At 45.1% G+C, this 18984-nt stretch overlaps 1 protein-coding gene across 12 annotated transcripts in view; it reads left to right on the top strand.

Annotated features, from left to right (window-relative positions):
- Positions 1-18984, top strand: part of DYNC2I2 (dynein 2 intermediate chain 2) — a 36309-nt gene that overhangs the window by 16547 nt on the left and 778 nt on the right. For 5 of the 12 annotated variants that reach the window (XM_039506535.1, XM_039506530.1, XM_039506531.1 and 2 more), the window contains 8 exons: positions 6964-7193; positions 8802-9062; positions 9947-10056; positions 11849-12006; positions 16548-16657; positions 16985-17149; positions 17578-17813; positions 18592-18749. In XM_039506535.1, coding sequence (XP_039362469.1) covers positions 7116-7193; positions 8802-9062; positions 9947-10056; positions 11849-12006; positions 16548-16657; positions 16985-17149; positions 17578-17813; positions 18592-18749 — 1276 coding nt within the window. In that variant the 5' untranslated portion in view covers positions 6964-7115. Of the gene's footprint in view, positions 1-6691; positions 6813-6963; positions 7194-8277; positions 8302-8787; positions 9063-9946; positions 10057-11848; positions 12007-16547; positions 16658-16984; positions 17150-17577; positions 17814-18591; positions 18750-18984 lie in introns of those variants that run through there. The other 7 variants (XM_039506541.1, XM_039506540.1, XM_039506538.1 and 4 more) reach the window with 5 other exon arrangements.

Genomic DNA, 18984 nt, shown 5'->3' with positions numbered 1-18984 from the left:
GTAAACTCTGAGATTCAGAAGCACTCCACTTTCTGTACTTAATATTTACTGCATTTTGGTCAAAGAACCCCCACTTTGCATATTTTAGTGGAGTGGCTGAGTTTGAATAGGGAAATTTATTTTTATCTCAATCATTGCGAGACAAAGATTCTCAATGCCCTTAAACATCTTCAAGCAGTAGAGTCTGCTGATGTCCCGAGGAATAAGCATTTCCCAGCAAGTGCTATGCCAGGATTTCAGCAATAATAGGAGCAGAGCGCTGTTTTATGAGACAGCAGTCTGGGTCCTGAATGAATTCACTATGAGGCGGAACACTAAGTATTTTCTCCAGACAAGGGACCGGAGTCCTGCTGTGAGAAAAACAGTGCATTGCTCCCATTATTCCTCTTGTGCTGCAAGTCTTTTATAATTGCTTCACAAATGCCAACAGAAAGAGGAGAAAAGGGAACAAGGGGAGTAAAGTATTGCTACGATCATACTTAAAACTGGCCTGCTGAAAATCTAAAGAGAAGTTCTGCAGTCTGGATTTTGTCAGGTTTTAGAAGTATTAAACTCAGGAGAAGATGAGGGTGAAGGATACTTTCATAATATCAGCCCATTACAATCCAAGTACAGACCCTTGCACTGGTAAAACAATATATGTTACCACAGAATAATGGGACTTGCTTTGTGATCTTGGGCAAGTCAGTTAACCTCTCTGTGCCTCTGTTTCCTTATTTGTAAAATGGGAATCATATTCACTTCTAATAAAGCTAGAGAAGATCTGCAAATGCAAAATATCATTTTAAGCACAAAGTATTATTGTAGCCTCCTGAGGTGTAGCATCTGGGGCACAGAGTAAGTAAACGTACACATGTGAGTTCATAGAGTTTGCCAGAAAGACATCTTGATTTGAAGACTCCAAGAGATGAAGTATCCACCACTTTTCTTGGTAGTTTGCTCCAAAGGTTAATCATCCTCACTGTTTAAAAAAAAAAAAAAAAAGTGCACCTAATTTGCGTTTGTCTGGCTTCAGCTTCTTGGCCATTGATTCCTGTTATGCCTTTCTCAACTAGATTAAAGAGCCACTTAATACCTGTTACTTTCTCTCTGTCAAGATAATTATACAATTATTGCGGATATTCTTTTCTCTATAGGTTCTTGTATTGCACTCATTACCATAGTATCCATGCAGATATCAAACATAATACAATAACTTTATCTGAGTTTATACAGCATATTAGATTTACATCATTAGCAAATACAAGGTTTAAACAAATGTCTGTAGACCTCATTAATGGCTTTGTGAACTAGGAGTGGTCCTTTTGTTCCAATACTGTATTAGGTGGTGAGGTGTCATGCTCAAATGGGGTTTGGGTTACACTGATTATATGTGTGTAGCATTTACATCTTTTGTAAAGATCTATTGAGGAAAAGCACTACGTAAGAGTTAGATGTTGTTGTTTTATAAAGATATACAAATTAGAGTTTCCTGAGGGTCTAAATAAACCAGGAAGAGCAGAGGAGATAGATGGTGGAAGGCCCAGAGCTTGGAATTGAGAGACTTCTGTTCAGTTCTGCCCCTGATTTCTTTTGATTTTGGGTGAGTTATTTAATCTTTCTCTACCTCATTCTCTGTATCTGTAAAATGAGAATAATAATATTTATTTCTACCTCATATCCGTGTTGGAAGGCTTACTTCGCTAATATTTCTCAAGTGAAAGATGCTAGAGAAGGGTGAAATATTACTATAAAGTACCATTATTATCTGATGATCATTCCTTGTTAAATTGCCAGAGTAGAACAAATTGAGCTATGGTATAACTGGGTGCAAATCTCTTGACTTTAGTGGAGTTATGTCCATTCAGAAGCTATGTCTGCATTGGGGCATGTCTATACGTACAGTGCTGCAGAGGTGCAGCTGTACTGCTGTTTTACTGGAATAGGAGGAATACCAGTATACTATACTGGCAAAGCATTCCTAGTATGGATGCAGCTATATTGGTATAGTAAAACCAAGTGAATCAAGCTATAACAGTAAAAGCGCAGTTTTGCCAGTTTGTGTCGACACTAGGGGCTACAACCAGCAAAAGGTATGTCAGTCAGGGTTGGGATCACACCTCTTCACACCATTGACCGACATAGCTATATTAACAGAAATCTATAGTATAGACCTGGCTGAATTTGTTCCCATATATCTTGATTTTTATGTATGGGGCATATTCATCCCTGGAATAAGTGGCAACAACTCAATTGAAGAAGTACATGGATTGATTAAGATCTATTTATTGCAGGACTGAATTTATCCCGTGTGTTCACCACGTTAAAAAGAACTCGTCTACGCTTGAAAGTTGTATTGATATAGTTATACTTGTACAAGCCCTAGCATGGACAGTTATACCAGTATATTCCCCTTTGCATATGGAAATAGTTCTTCTTCGAGTGCTGTCCCTGTGGGTGCTCCACTTTAGGTGTTCGTGCTCCCCTGCGCTCATAGTTGGAGACTTTAGTAGCAGTGCCGGTTGGGTCACACATGCTTGGTCCCTGCCTTGCGCTGCTGCAGGCAGTTAACCAATGCTGTGCGACCAGCCCCCACTCAGTTCCTTCTCTACTGCAGAGACTAATAAGGAAACTCCGAAGTAGAGGGGAGGAGGGAGGGTAGTGGAGCACCCACAGGGACACACATCTCGAAGAACCTCAGTTACTGCACAAGGTGAGTAACCTTCTCTTCTTCGAGTGCAGTCCCCGTGGGTGCTCCACATTAGGTGACTTCAGAGCAGTGCCCTCCGATGGAAGGAGGGGCTTCGGAGTTGAAGTCCTGACCTCTGATAGTAGAGAGCATTTGAAGGAGGTATCAGATGTTGCCTGTTGCTCTAAGGCATAGTGCTGTCTAAAGGTATGGACTGAGGCCCAGGCAGCAAATCTACAAATAGGTACGTTGTGCAGGGAAGCCGTGGAAGCTGATAAGGCTCTAGTGGGATGTGAGCGAATCCCCATGAGGGATTGGCAGTCACTGATGATAATAGAGTTTTGTGCGATTATGAATCTACGTGGAAAGTCTTTGTTTAGAGATGGTGCTCCTTTTGGAGCATTCAGTGATGGATAGAAACAATCTGGGTGATATATAGGATGGTTTGGTCCTGTCTATGTAAGAAGCCTGAGGCAATGCAACACTTTGTTAGTTCCTGCGTTGGAGGCACTAACACACAGGCAGCAAACACACTGAGCTTGGCTGTCAGGGACAGGCACTCCGAGCCTGGAGGCAAGGCGCTGAGAGTCTGGGAAACCTGGCATTCCCGGTGGGGTGGGGCAGGGTGGGGTGAGGCTTTCGCCCTCAAAACAGCTGTTTTTTCTGAAGTTTCTGGCTGTGAGGTGTGGGTTTTTTTGTTTTGTTTTTTTAACCAAGGAGAAAAGGAAAGGTAAACAAGCTAAGTAGCTGCTAATAAGGAAACTAAGGGTACGAAATTTGGTCGATTTTATAGAAGTCGATTTTTAAAAATTTATTTTATACAGTCAATTGCATATGTCCACACTAAGTGCATTAAGTCGGCGGAGTGCGTCCTCACTACTGTGGCTAGCATCGACTTACCGAGCGGTGCACTGTGGGTAGCTATCCCACAGTTCCCACAGTCTCTGCCGTCCATTGGAATTCTGGGTTAAGCTCCCAATGCCTGATTGGGCAAAAACATTGTCGCGGGTGGTTTTGGGTACATGTCGTCAGTTGCCCCTCCCTCCGTGAAAGCAATGGCAGACAATAGTTTTGCGCCTTTTTCCTGGGTTACTAGTGCAGATGCCATACCATGGCAAGCATGAGCAAGTGCAGAATGGTGGTAGAGTGTATCTTTGGACATTTAAAAGCTTGCTGGCGCTGTTGGTCAGACAGTGTAACCAACATTCCCATTGTTATTGCTGCTTGCTGTGTGCTCCATAATATCTGTGAGAGTGGAGGGGAGATGTTTATGGTGGGGTGGGAGATTATGGCAAATCGCCTAGCGTCTGATTTTGAGCAGCCAGACACCAGGGCGATTAAAAGAGCACAGCAAGGCGCGCTGTGCATCAGAGAGGCTTTGAAAACCAGTTTCGTGACTGGCCAGGCTTCGGTGTGACAGTTGTGTGTGTTTCCCCTTGATGCAAACCTGCCCCCTTTGTTGATTTTTAATTCCCTGTAAGCCAACCACCCTCCCCCCTTTGAAATAAAGTAACTATTGTTTTGAAACCATGCATTCTTTCTTTGTTAATTTAAAAAAAATGAGATAACGGACAAGATAGTCCGGGTGGGGTGGGGGAGGAGGGAAGGACAAGGCCACATTGCTTATTGTAGCTTCACTAAAAATCAAACTGTTTGAATGTCAGCCTTCTGTTGCTTGGGCCGTCCTCTGGAGTGCAGTGGCTGGGTGCTTGGCGCCTGCCCCCCCTGCCCCTGCGTTCTTGGGCGTCTGGGTGAGGAGGCTATGGAACATGGGGAGGAGGGTAGTCGGTTATGCAGTGGATGCAGCGGGGGTCTGTGCTCTTGTTAGCTTTCCTGCAGCTCCAACAGATGCTTCATCATGTCTGTTTGCTCCCTCATTAGCCTCAGCATCGTGTCCTGCCTCTGCTCTTTGCACTCACTTAATTCTTTCCTGGCCTCTGCCACTGAATACCTCTGTGCATTAAGCTGTGCCCTATCAGTGCAGGAGGACTGCATGAGCTCAGAAAACATGTCATTGCGATTGTGTTTTTTTTGCCTTCTAATCTGCGATAACCTCAGGGATGGAGATGATAGGGGGAGCGTAGAAACATTCTACGCTCTGTGATTCCGGGGGGACTGGATGGTCACCTGTGCTGCTGAGTTCGCCATGCTGACCAAACAGGAAATAAAATTAAAAAGTTCCTGGGGCTTTTCCTGTGTACCTGGCTAGTGCATCACAGTTCAAAGCGCTGTCCAGAGCGGTCCGGAGTAGCTCCCAGAGGCCAATACCGTTGATTTGTGTCCGCACTACCCCACATTCAGCCCAGCAAGGTTGATTTTAGCGCTACTCCCCTCGCCGCAGAGGAGTACAGAAGTTGATTTTAAGAGCCCTTTAGGTCGATGGAACGGGGTTGCTTGTGTAGACACATGCATTATAAAATTGACCTAACCCTGTAGTGTAGACCAGGGCTAAGCAGTGTAACCTGTATACTGATGAAACTGCATCTACACTAGGGTGTTGTAAGGTTGTGTCTACACTGCCACTTTCAGTGCTAAAACTTTAGTTGTTCAGGGGTGTGAAAAAGCACACCCCTGAGTGACAAAAGTTTTAGCGCTGAAAGCACCAGTATAGACAGCTCCTGGCGATAAAGCTACCACCCCTCGTTCATGTTTTTTTTTTCTTTTATCGCTGGGAGAGCCCTCCCCTGGTGATAAAGTGTCTACACTGCCCATGTCGCAGTGTGGCCGCAGCAGGGCTGTAACATGGGCAGCGTAGACATCCCCTAAGGTTTTAACTCTACTGGTATAGTTAGTGGTACAACTTTCTGGTATAGACCTCTCCATAGGACATGGACTGCCCAACTCTGGCAATTCAGAGTGGAATTTAAATAGCACTTTAAACACAGTATAAATACTTCATCATCAGAATAAGATTAATTAAAAAAAGATTAAAATTAAGACAAAATTGGGTGTGTGCCTTTGCCACATACAGATTTTATTCTGCCGCCTACTTCTTTGCTTAAATCTACATTCATCAAAGCAGTGTAGTTAGAAATGTTTCTAATGAGTATTAATAATTCATTCTAAAGAGGGGGAGGGGAATGGTGGAATCCAAACTGGAATTGTGGGCCTATCTCCAAATTCCATTAAGGTATCCTGTTCTGCTGAATTTGATGAAATACTGTTATTGCTTGTGGCTGTGGAGGAACCCTAAGGGATGGATATTAGAGAGTATAAAAGTCAAAGGATTATGTGCCTTATTTGGTGAATATCAGGTTTCTCCACAAACATCCTTCACAATGCAGCCCCCCCCCCCCCCCGCAAGAGGCTGGGGGCAGGGGAGAAGGCTTCCTTCTCACAATGCAGAGTTACAGACCCCTACCACAGTGGTTCTCAAACTTTTGTACTGGTGACCCCTTTCACATAGCAAGCCTTTGAGTGCGACCCCCCCCTTATCAATTAAAACCACATTTTTATATATTTAACACCATTATAAATGCTGGAGGCAAAGTGGGGTTTGGGGTGGAGGCTGACAGCTTGCGACCCCCCCATGTAATAACCTCGTGACCCCCTGAGGGGTCCTACCCCCAGTTTGAGAACCCTTGCCCTAGCATGTCTTCAGTCTTGCTCCTGAAGAGAAGGGCAGGGGCTTCATAGGACAGATTCTGGATCTTCCCCTTGCAGCCCCCTCCTTTCTTGGGTTGGTTTTGGGGCCGCCTCCATTCTGGGACTGGAGGGCACCCCTTCCCCTACAGCAGGGGTTCTCAAACTGGGGGTTGGGACCCCTCAAGAGGTCGCGAGCGGTCAACCTCCACCCCAAACTCTGCTTGCCTCCAGCATTTATAATGGTGTTAAATATATAAAAAAGTGTTTTTAATTTATAAGGGGCCGCATTCAGAGGCTTGCGATGTGAAAGGGGTTGGAAGTAAAAAAGTCTGAGACCCACTGCCCTACAGGATTTGAGGAGGCACAGGATGGCTTTGCCAGAGGCAGGCTGCTAAGCTGCTGCTTTTTTTTTTTTTTTTTTTTTTGGCCTCTTTTCAGCGTCCTCGCCTCTCACCGCGGCCATCTTTATTCCTGGCACTCGACCCCCCTCGGCCTGTTCGCTTCCTGTGACCAGTCGGAACGCTCCCTCCCCACATTTGGTCCCGGGGTCTAAGCCGAGGTAAATGCCCCCTAAACGGATAGGGCGAGGGAACAACGGGAGGCTCACGCAACACGCCCTAAAGAGACCCTGTGCCCGTAACCAAGATGGCGCTCATGCCAGTCACAGTAGTACGGTGGAATTGTCGCTGTTAACTGATGTCATTCCGCAGCGCCGTTCTGGTCTCCATGGGAACCTTCGCGGCTGGCTTGGGAAGATGGCGGCTCTAGAGAGGCCGACGGGGGCAGCCCGGGACCGGGACTCCAGGCTTCCGTGCTTCTAGAGAGCCGCCCCGCTACCGCGTGCCTTTCCCCCGCCGCCGGGATGTTCGGGGACAGCGCGGCACGCGGTGCCGATGTGGAGTCGCTGTGGCGAAGAGACCAGGGGACCCGCTGCGAGGCGGTGAGCGGCCGGGCTGGTTGTGGGGGCAGGGCAGGAGCCATTCGCCGTGGCGGTGGGTTGGTGGGTACCTCGGCCCTTTCTCCTGCACCCGGCGTCCGCTTGCCTTCCCTGGTCCCCTGCAGCTCCATGCTACCTCCCTGCATGAACTGCTGCCGCAGGGTCCTAGTGCCCCCCACCACGACTGCCAGGGCAGGCTGACCCCGAGCCTGCCCTTCCCCCTCAGACCCTTTCATTTTCTGGTGGGACCCTCCACCAACACAGCCCCCCCCATCACCGTTCCTGCCCCAAGCTGGACAAGGGGCAGCCCCAGCCCCAGTGAGGCTACAGTGAGGGGTAGCAGCAGGGGAGGAGGCGCACATGTGATCTCAGAGCCCCCTCTTCCCTGGCACCCAACACAGGAGAGGCGAGAGGGCTTCCTGTACCTGAGAGGGGCCCTAGGACCATGTGCAGTGACAGTGGTGCGAGGTGAGTGTGGTGCAGGGAGGAAGTGCCCCCCCCCCGCCCTGCTTGCTGCTGCCTGCGAGCAAAGGTCTGGGGGGAATCCTCCTCTCTGGCCCTTGCAGGAGAAGAAGTGTTTATGTTCAAGGCCCAGCTAGATATAGGGAACATTATTTACTACTTTGCATAACACAAGAATCAGGGGTCACCCAATGAAATTACTAGGCAGCAGGTTTAAAACAAACATAAGGAAGTACTCCTTCACACAGTGCACAGTCAACTTGTAGAACTCATTGCTGGGGATGTTGTGAAGGCAAAAAGTATAACTGGGTTCAAAAAAGAATTAGATAATTTCATGGAGGATAGGTCCATCAATGGCTATTAGTCAAGATAGTCAGGGACACAACCCATGCTCTGGGTGTCCCTAAACCTCTGGCTTCCAGAAGCTGGGACTGGACAACAGGGGATGGATCGCACCATAATTGCCCTGTTCTGTTCATTCGCTCTGAAGCATCTGGCAGTCATCACTGTTGGAAGACAGGATACTTGGCTAGATGGCCCATTTGTCTGACCCAGTGTGGCCATTTTTATATTTTTATGTAGGTATGCTGCACTGAAGGAGCAAGAATGAGGGGAAGCTATATCCATTCATGTTGATAATATGCTAAAAGTAACTGAATTTTCTTACCCTAGTAGTACAGTACATAGGTAGTGTGGACCCCAGTGCCTTATACATCAGTTAAAATTTGGGTCCCGTGTTTCCACTCCCATAACTCTGGGACTGTCCTTTCCTACTTATTCTCCTGAGTACCTATTCACTGTAATAGGATCATCACCCTGTTGATTTGGGGGAAGTCAAGGAGCAAGTGACCTCTGTTCCTCTGAGACTAAAACCAGGGTTGCTCCATAAAGTGACCTGCTAGAGATGTACTTAGATTTGATAATGTTTCTTCTCTTTGTGAAACATGATCTCCACTGGCCTGAGAACTGTTCTTGCATGCAGGACTCCACAGTGCATACAAGCCACCAATTAGCCAGGAACCCAATATGCAGGGTCCCTTTTGAGTATATATTCAGTATATGAAATGACAAAAGGGAAGTGACCTAAATGGATCTCTGTGCACCCATCTTTCGTTGTGTTTCATTTGTAGAACATTATTCTTCCAACAGAAAAGCTGCCAGACTGGGGAGATCTCAACCGTGGAGGCTGCAGTACAATCCCATTCCAGCCAGGATGCTGGCATGCAGACCGATCAAAGTGAGGAGACTATCCAAAACTTGGATCTCCAGAAGGAAGTTCCTGTGGATTATGCTGGCCTGCTCTCATTCCTTCAGGGAGTGGAGGATGTTGTTATCAAAGAACTGAATAAAAACTGGAGAAGTCATGCCTTCGATGGCTTTGAGGTGAACTGGGTAGATCAGAATGAAACGGTAGGTTGATAGAATTCAGAGCAATATGACCATACTAGACAGTGCCCATAGCAACAGTTGGCTCTAGTACCCGGTGCTGAGACTATCATTGCTTGACTCTGTTCATAAGAAAATAAGTATTCTTTCTCCTTTTGTCTTCACATCAGTGTAGATAGGTAACCTGTCTTTGTGAGTAGCAACAGTGTGTAATACTGGCTTCATCAAAAGGAAGCTTACAACTGGAGTAGATTAGTTTCCTCCTCTTTGCAACCAGTGCAGTTTAAAATCTCTGCTCATTTAGATCTTCCTGCCATGTTCTTCAGGCAATAGTGTATTAATAATTGTCTGGCAGCATCTGGAAGTCATTGCAGTGCCTGTGGCTTGGCAGCTCTACCTGGGGAGCTGATGGTTATCCAGTGTGCCGTGTCCAGGAATGTGGGCAGCTGGTAGCTATTGGTGCATGCTGGGTATGTTTATTGCTACCTCTTATCAGATTATGGTTTGAAAGCACAGTGTAGATCTTAAATCCCCAGAATTGTGGAGCGGGACTGCCCCAAGCCTTCGGGGCATGGGCTCCTTAGTATTTTCTGTAATTGCTCTGAAGATAGTAGAGTGGATCCACTGTGAGATGACATTATGGAGAAACATTTGGTTTGGTGGGAGCATGCAGAGTTTTGCATGTGATGCTCTCAACAGGAGGCAAATTTCTGTCTTACCTGTATTTACAAACCACAGTTTATGTCTCCCCAGACTCTTCTGCTATAAAGAGGGTGGGAGTGTGGATCCTGACCAGGATATTGGTCTGTGGAGATAACGTGATTCTTTCTTCAGTCTCTGAATATAGATCCTAATTCTCTGTATCTCCATAGGTTGTTGGCTTAGTATTTGGATTTCATCTTTTCCAGGTGTCCTGTTTGCATAGCTTATCGTACCCAGAGGCTCAGGATCAGAAATTGCAGGTGACCAGCATCTCCTGGAATGCCACTGGATCAGTTGTTGCATGTTCTTATGGCAGGTGAGCACCTGAGTTGATCCAGAGCACAACTGAGAGTGGTCTGTGAGATATTTCAGACTGGCCTGTATTCAGAAGCATTGGAGGATGTTCACTTCCTTTGTAATAACTAACCATGTGTATAAGCAACTTATTTATGTCGAAAAAGATATTTAATTGATATTCAGAAAAATCAGAACCCAAGGGCAGTTCTAATTTAGGTCAGATATCCTTTCCCTTTCCTCTCGGTCCATTAGCTCCAACCCCCAAAACTAATCTATATTTTCTCAGTGTTTTGTTCTTAGGCAGATTCTGTTGAAAAATGTAAAGAGGAGCTGTTTGTTTGTATGTGTGTGCAGTGTGTGTGTATGTATGGGATGGTTGGGTGTGCATACTTGCCTTCATTATAAAATGTCTTGTTAGCCATCACGTGGTCTTCAAGCCCATGTGGAATGCACCTGGTGCCCATACACAGAAATGCTCTCAGCAATGTACTTGCATGGCAGATACTATTTGGATTAGATTTTCTTCCAGCAAGGCTAACCACCATTTTAGTCTGCTCTGTTATTGCCTGTGTGGACAGAGATTGCTGGTATAATAGCACCAGCACTGCGAGTAGTCCTCTCACTGCCGGCACATAGCAAATTAGTCATTGTTGAAGTTGGTTGTCTGATTTACTTTCCCACACACACAGTTCCTGGTACCTTACTCTGGGAAACCCATTATTTCAGAAAGTGGTTGACATCATTGTCGAGTTGATTGGGATTAGCAAATGCAATATAGCAAATATTTGTGTTTCATGGTATTTCCAGCTCTGGGGACTTTTCACATGGCAGTAATTGCTATGGATTTGCACTGTCCCTAACAAACAAGGGTTGCACGCTGATAAACACAAAGTAAATGAAATAGCTACAAAGCAGAGGGAAGCAGAACTTTGTCTTTTGAGAGATTTATTTCCTTTGTCCTTTCAGAGCTACAAAATTAAACAAATCATGAGGGCAACTTAATTGGGGCAAGTAAACATGGAAATGAAATTGGATTTAGGCCTTGAGAGATGTCAGTGGCATGACTTGTGTAATGTTATCTGCACCATTTGGAGGTGCAAATGGGTGTGAATGAGACTTCATGTTTGTATGACCTCAGCAAAAATGTCATTACGTACATGGCTAATTAAACAAATGCCTCATTTTGTCTTTGAGATGGGTTGAGGAGATTGTTGTACATCACTATCAGAGCCCTCCACGCCAACATCAAAGGTCCACTTAATGGCTACTCTCTCCTGGCCAAGCAGGACTGAGTAGCACTTCAGCCCCCATCAGTTCTCCTTATTTAGCTGCAGTGGTCACTGCTCAGCAGCACAACACTTTTCCTCTCTAGAGCACGTTCAAACCCGGAACTCCTTGTTGGAATGAAATGTTGTTGGCTTTTCATCCTCTCTGCAGAACAGTTGCTTTTGGTAACTTAAAAAGGAGGAAATGTTGTGTGCTTTCTTTGAATGGTGTCTGTGAATTAACTTTCCCCAATGTGGATTCCAGGCTGTTCCCTTATTAGTATAGTTAATAGGTCCTGTCCTGTAATAATGATTTATATCAAAGAACTGCTGTCAAACACCCTTATCATACTGAGGTGCACCAACACTTACTCATAAATGTAGCAGTCCACAGAGATGCATTGTAACCCCGGCCTCCTCTAAACAAAGCCTTTTGTAGCCCCAGAGAGCACGTGTCAATGGAAATGTGAATCTGCTTAGCTGAGTCTCTCTGTAACAATGACTGGATGAGGTGTAGCTTCCATCTTGACTTCTTTTCTTTTCCAGACTGGACGATGGGGACTGGAGCACAGAAAAATCCTATGTTTGTACCTGGAATCTGGACAGAAGGGGGTTAAATCCAAAGCGTCCTGATCTAGTGGTGGATGTTCCCAGTTCTGTCATGTGCCTGGCTTTCCATTCATCACAGCCATCGTTGATCGTTGGTAGACTGCTCTTGCCTTAGATTTTATTTTTAATTGTTTCCTTATCGCCTTCAGCTAGTGCTGCTGATTTTCTCTTCAGGGCTACCTGGGTAGGGTGACCAGATAGCAAATGTGAAAAATTGGGATGGGGGTGGGGGGTAATAGGAGCCTATATAAGAAAAAGACCCAAAAATCAGGACTGTCCTTATAAAATCAGGACATCTGGTCACCCTATACCTGGGACTCCTCCCAAGAGGAATGGCAGTGCACCTCCTCAGTTAGTTCCCAAGCCCCAAGGCACGGAAAGTGCTGCTGCCAAATGTGTAATTGCTGTTTCATCTGTGGCACTAGGAATCAGGACCTTCCCTTGTCTTAATGCAACATTCCCTTCTCTTAGTAGGCTTTGCCTGTTTTATACTACCTCTTGGAGCACCGAGAGAGTCCTGCTAAGAAAGTGGGGAACCTGGGAGATGGGGGAGGGAGGGCGAAATCAATCCTTGCGTAAGTATTGGTTCTTTTTCAAGATGGCTGCATATTCCCACTTATGGTATTGCGCTGCCTAGTGATGCCTAATGGCAGAACCTTCTGTTAGCATTATCTCTTAGAGTGCTCTTGCATCCTCTTGTACCCCTCCCCTCAGCTGTCTGAGAGCGAGGCTATATCTGGACGCAGCATCATCTACCACCTCAGTTTCTTTCAACCATGAGCTTGCGTGGAAGTGAACTGCTCTGAACTGTTCGGGTCTAGAGTTCTTTCTCCTTAAGTATTCATTGGTGTTTTATTGTTGTTGTTAATAGTTAGTATAAGTATAGAAATAGTTACTTACTTGTTAGTGTTTCATTTCTGGGTGATGGTGGAACTGAAGAGGAAGAAGAAACCAAGATTCAAGAGGTATGCTTCATGCCCTACTGCCTTCTCAGCAGTGGATGACCACGTCAGGTGCCTCAAGTGTTTGAGAGAGGTCACTCTCCGTCTGAGTATTCTATCTGCTGAACTTTGATACCCCAGAGCTCACAAGCAGAGGCAGAACACATTGCCAGGGTTTCTCCTGAAGGAGGCTCTTGAAGCTAAACCCTTGGAATCCGGATAGTCATCGGAACCAAGATATGAAAGGCACTATTGATTCCTGTGACTTTAAGAAATTTGGAGCAGTTGGAGGATTCCAGGAAGTTGGAACCCCCATCAGTTTTGGCTCCAATTCTCACTGTTCCTGCAATTAGGTCTTTGCTGTGTCAGAACCAAGGGCCACGTGGTCAGCTCCGGCTGTCTTATTGGATCCATTCTATTCTTACAGAGCCTCTATGGCTCCAAAAGTCAAGGCTGGTTCTGGGGTCAGACTTGGGAGCCAGGAGCATGAGTCTGGTGTTGGATCCGCTGCTGTCTACTTCTTTGTCTCTGACCTTGGCTTCTGCTTTGGTTCCACTTACGTTTTCAGTTCTGAAGAATACTGTTACATGGTATCTGAGGTTAACTGTGAGGCTTCTGATCAATCCTCAGATCTGAGCAAAAAGCAGAGGACCTTGAGAAAGAGGCAGGCTTCGCTGGCCTCCTCATCTGTAAGGAGAGTAGAACTGTCTGTACTTCCTCCTTCTAGGACTCCTACAGGATCCTCGCAAAGGTTTCCTCCTTACCTCCCTCAAGGTCCTTTGGTATCTCCAGTGCACTCTGTCACAGACTCAGTGCCAGATCCATATCTGAAGGAGGCTAGAGGAAGAATTAAGAGGCCTGTTTCTTCCTGGTTTGCCCCTCCCTTTGGTGGTCCTCCTGTGGGAGTGCTCCTGAATCTCAGTTGTTGGGAAGATTGACAGTCCTTGATGTCATGGCCTTATTGGGAGCCGCTGCAGGAATTTTTCAGTTATCCTCCACATGGATGGAGAGGTGAGCTTTCATCTGCTAAGGATCCAGTGGTGTGGAAATCTCAGATCCAGTTCCTCCAAATCTGGCTACATCTCAGGCAGTGGTGCCTGATAATTGATAGCCTCTCTTTTTGAACAGGAGCATGTGGACACACACTGTGATCCTGATTTGTCACCAGATGAGCATGTGGAAGTTGCTTCAGTCTCCTTCCCTTTTAAGGATACTACATTATTTCATGAATTAGTGGATCATGTGATGTCCACTTTGAATCTGCCTTCAGTGCCTGTGGAAGAGACTTCTCATCCAATGTTTGATATTCTTGGTGCTACTTCCAGGAATAGGCTATCCCTACCTATTTTGGATGTTACTTTAGCCAGCTGAATCCGTGTGGTCTATTCCTGCTTCTTGTCAACCTGTCTCCAAGAAAGCTGGCAAACTATATCATTTACCTTCAGAAGGATTTTCATATGGACCCTGTACCTAAGTCACTGGTGGTGGCTGCTGCCAGTAGCAGAGCAAGATCTGGACAAGCTCACCCTATCCTTATTGACAGAGAAGGGAAGAAGATTCTTCCTTAGTGAGAAAGGTGTTCTTTTCTTTATCCTTTGGTGTTAGGGTAGCAAGTTACCAAGCTGTTGTGTCCTGCTATCAGTTTCACTTGTGGGAGAAGATACTGCTGTTTGTGCAGGAGTTGCCAGATGACAAAAGGAGACTGAGTAACACAATTTCAACGGAAGGTCAAAATATGGTGAAAACACTCCTTTAGGAACAGGAGTACTTGTGGCACCTGAAAACAGGACCCCGGCTTTCCGCGATGCCCGATCTCAAAAGCTGGAGAAATACGACCATCTGGCCGACACATTGAGAGCAAAGGGCTATGAGGTCCAAACTCACGCACCGATTGTTGGAGCCCTGGGCATATGGGTCCTCAGTAACGAGTGAGGGTTGAGAGAATGTGGAATCGGTCAATGCTACTCTTGGCTGATGTGGCAACTCATGGTGTCAGAAGCCATCAAGTAAGTGGTCAAGGGATGTCTACCTATAACACATCACTGAACGTTGCCACTACCAGGAGGGATGAGCTGGAGTGCCGATGAGAAGCGCAGTCGGGAAAGTAATTCAAATACTTTCCTGATGGATTGCATTTTCTAATGGACAACCTACCCCAAATTCTCAATTTACTGAGGGAAAATCTTCACTCATTGATATATTTGCTTTCCACAACCAATTCTCTGTATAACTTTTCATGAGTGATGTATCTGGAAATTTGGATGCTAATATCTAAACTGTATTGTTAAATTTACTCACCTAAATTTGGGTTATTGCTGATTATGCACTATATGTATCTTATGACTTTTAAAACAAACTTTGTACTGTAGATAATTTAAGCACTATACCCAGATGTACAGATACTCTTTTCTTAACTTGTGTCTTATATAATATTTTAACATTAGCTTTAATAAAAAATGTAGACCTGTTTTTATCTGTTAAGACGTCATTCATCATTGGCATAATGTCAACTAGAAGGGTGAGTGAATTGAATGCCTTGATGGCTGATCCATTGTTTACTACTTTTCATAAAGATAAGGTAATTCTTAGTCCTGATCCCAAATCTTTGCCAAAAGTGGCATCTGACTTTTAAATCAATCAATTACTTTGCAGGCATTTTTTCCAAAGCCTCTTATGAATAAGGAGGGATCTGTTATATATACTTCGGATGCAAGAAGAGCTCTTGCATATTAATTAAACATAATTTCAAAGTTTTTGAAAATCATCCAGATTTGTTTTATGCTAAGAATTATATGGGTTATGTCATCTTCCTAGACTATTTCTAGATGAATTAAACAACACATTGTTGAATATTGTACATGACGGTACAATCACATTCCACCAGAGCTGTGGCAGCTTCTTTTGCTTGCCTTAAGCAAGTCCCTGCTGCTGAAATCTGCAGGGCTGTGACCTGGAAATTTGTACACACATTTACTAAGTATTATTCCCTTAATTTGGCCTCCGGGGCTGATGGTAGGTTTGGTAGAGCAGTGCTTCAGTCTCTGTTTCATTAGGACTCTCTTCCTGCCTCCCGGTTATTTTCAGCACTGCTTATCAATCTGTCCCATAAATTGGAATATACAGAGCCACTTGAAAAAATGAAGATTACTTATGTGTAACCAGAGTTCTTCAAGATGTCTCTGCATATTCACACTTCCTACCCATCTTCCCCTCTTTCTCAGAGTCCTGGTTTATTCTGCATGTCTGGTTTGCAGTGGAAGAAACTGAGGAGGTAGAAGGCGCTGCGGCCTTGCCTTCAGAACGTTTGGAGACACTGAGGCGAAATGTAGGAGAGGAGGGTACAAGAACACTAATGGACACTGCTAGGTTCTACCATTAGGCACCACTAGATGGTGCAATACCCATGAGTAGGAATAGGCATAACCATCCTGGAAACTCTTTTACACAGCATTGCATCCACTTACATCAGAGCTGAATATGTCCCGTGTGGATGCAAATCAGTTGAAGCCTATAGCATTGTTCTTGCTTACACCAGAGATTAATTTATTTTCCCTTGGCCCTCTTTGTTCAGGACAACTCTTTCTAGGGGCCAACCTATTTGCAGTCAGTAACAAAGTAAACCGAGCCTATCATGCTTTGTGTGACTTTCATTAGTAGCCATTGCTTATGTTCCATTGATCCTTTGTCATCTACAGGTGGCCTTTACAGTGGGGAGGTCTTGATATGGGACACGAGCAGGATAGAAGATCCCTTGATCTGGAGGACAGGGATGACAGATGACACTCATACAGATCCAGTTTATCAGGTAATAGGGGTCAGTCCACACTTGAGTGGGATGTTCATTGGGTTGGAGGGCAGGGGAGGAATCACAATCCTAACATTTCATCCCTTTATTTCCTGGGCATAGTCAAACCAGCTTAGTATTTGCACAGTTGCATTGAAATCTTTAAATTCTCATTGCTAGATTAACTTAATCTCAACACAGTTGAATAGGGCAAATCCTCGAGAGAGTGGTTTGCTGGTAGTTACCTAATGTCATTTGTCCTGAGACTTAGTGTTCTTGAATGTGGGGTTACTGGGCATGGTGGGTTTAGTGAGGCCCCTTTTCAGAGTTTTCTCATGTTGGGAACAGGTTGACTGGTTACAGGACTCAAAGCAGAGTCACCACTTCCAGATTCTGAGCGTATCCACAGACGGAAAGATCCTTGTGTGGCAGACACAGAGAGATGGTCAGCTGACGTTAGTTGAAGGATTTGCCTTAGTCGCTCAGCAGATCCCTCGGAGTATGAAACTTAAGGTTAGTTCAGTAAATCCAGAGAACATTGACTTGAAACCACCTTTTAATGGGCTTAGTGTGTTAGAATAGCTTGGGTTAGAGAGCACAGGTAGGTGGCTGTAGCTTCCATGTGATGGGGAAGCAGAGAGAGAATAAAGCCCATTTATCAACAAGCACAGTAAACTTTGGCTTTCCCATTACCAACCCACAGGATAGTGTGGAAACTGGCCACTTAGAAACTTGGATGCCGCAGCCTTGCTCTGAACTAAAGCTAAATGACCAGAGCTGTAAGCAGCTCAGTTCTCCATCCTGAACTTGAATCCTTATTTTATTTTTACAGAACTGTTAAATGGTTGGTGCAGGTCATGCAGGCTATGATTAGTATAGGTTTCATGTACATGTATGTTAAATTTCTGAGTCCTTGTGTCTCATGGTTTGTCCCCTTTCCCCAGCGCACACGTGGGGAGACAGCTGTGGGTGTGACCTCGCTCTCTTTCTCCTGCTTTGATCCCAGTGTGTTTATCATTGGTGTGGAAGGTGGATATTCTCTCAAGTGCTCCACTGCGGTAGAGACTGCTGCTGTCCCTAGGACAGGTAGCTCTGTTCCCCTCAAGGCACCTGCACAGTTTGCCTTTTCTCCTCATGGTGGACCTGTGTACTGTGTAAGCTGCTCACCTTTCCACAGGCAAGTAATGGGCAGACTGCATTGGCACCAAATGTTAGTTTGTTACACTACCATCCTGTTCTAATTGTGGTTTTCCTGAGATCTGATCAAGGGCTACATGCCAGAAGCCCTACTGTATTTGTCACACTGGAAAGCTGTTACCTTCAAGGGAGTTGCACGAACGTATGCTGAATATGCCTCTTGTATAGGTGCAACTTCATTGAAGCCCATAGCATTGTCCCTATTTACACCACAGCTGAACTTATTTCCACTGGGCTCTTTTTTATTCAAGACAACTCTTCCCATAGTTCTATTAACAACTTTAGGGGACAGCCTGTTTCCATAAAGTCAACTGCCCATCATGCTACTTGTTACTTTCATTAGTAGCCATCTGAGTTTAAATTTGGAAGTGTACACTCAGTCTGTAGGTGCATCATTTAAAATGTCCATAAATGTTTTCTTGAAACATGCTGGGAGTCCTGGTACTGCATATAATTTGCATGGGAGAGACCAGATTATGCTAGCCCCTTAGATCCTGATCCTTAAATACAAGGTCTCTAGAGACTACAGGGCCAAAGATGCAGTGATTCATGTGACTGCAGTTGATAGTGACTAACAAAAGGAAAAAAAACACTGAGTAAAGACAAATAATTTGAGGAATCTTGACACCATTCACTCAAAAGGGCCATACGTAAAGAAGCCAAATACCTAACGTACATCAACTCTCAGGCTGCTTAAGTGAACTCTGCTCTGTGTTCTTAATACTGATCCCCTAAGAAGTGTTTCTTATTTTCTCCAGGAATCTCTTTCTGAGTGGTGGCACTGATGGACATGTTCACTTGCACTCCATGCTGCAGGCACAGCCCCTTATTTCTCTCCAGTTATCAAAGAAGTATCTGTTTAGTGTGCGCTGGTCTCCAATACGACCCTTGGTCTTTGCAGCTGCTACTGGAGAAGGTAGGTACCCTCCAGCTGCTTATTCTTAGAAGGAGAAACCAGGTTTTCTTCTGGGTTCTAACACTAGTGCTATGTAAGCTTACTGCTTGGCACTTAATGTAAATTGACAGCTAGGGTTTCTAAGCTGTCAGTTGGTAGAATGCAGTGGTTTTTAGATTATCAGGTCTGGAGTAGCAACTACAGTTGTCATAGCTTTGCCATTGCTAAAGTCTGTCTGGCCCCAGACTTGTGTGGA

Source organism: Mauremys reevesii, linkage group 19 (genome assembly GCF_016161935.1).
Source record: "Mauremys reevesii isolate NIE-2019 linkage group 19, ASM1616193v1, whole genome shotgun sequence".
Classification (NCBI taxonomy): Eukaryota; Metazoa; Chordata; order Testudines; family Geoemydidae; genus Mauremys; species Mauremys reevesii.
Note: the sequence above shows the minus strand (reverse complement) of the source record. Positions and strands in the feature narration are given on the sequence as shown.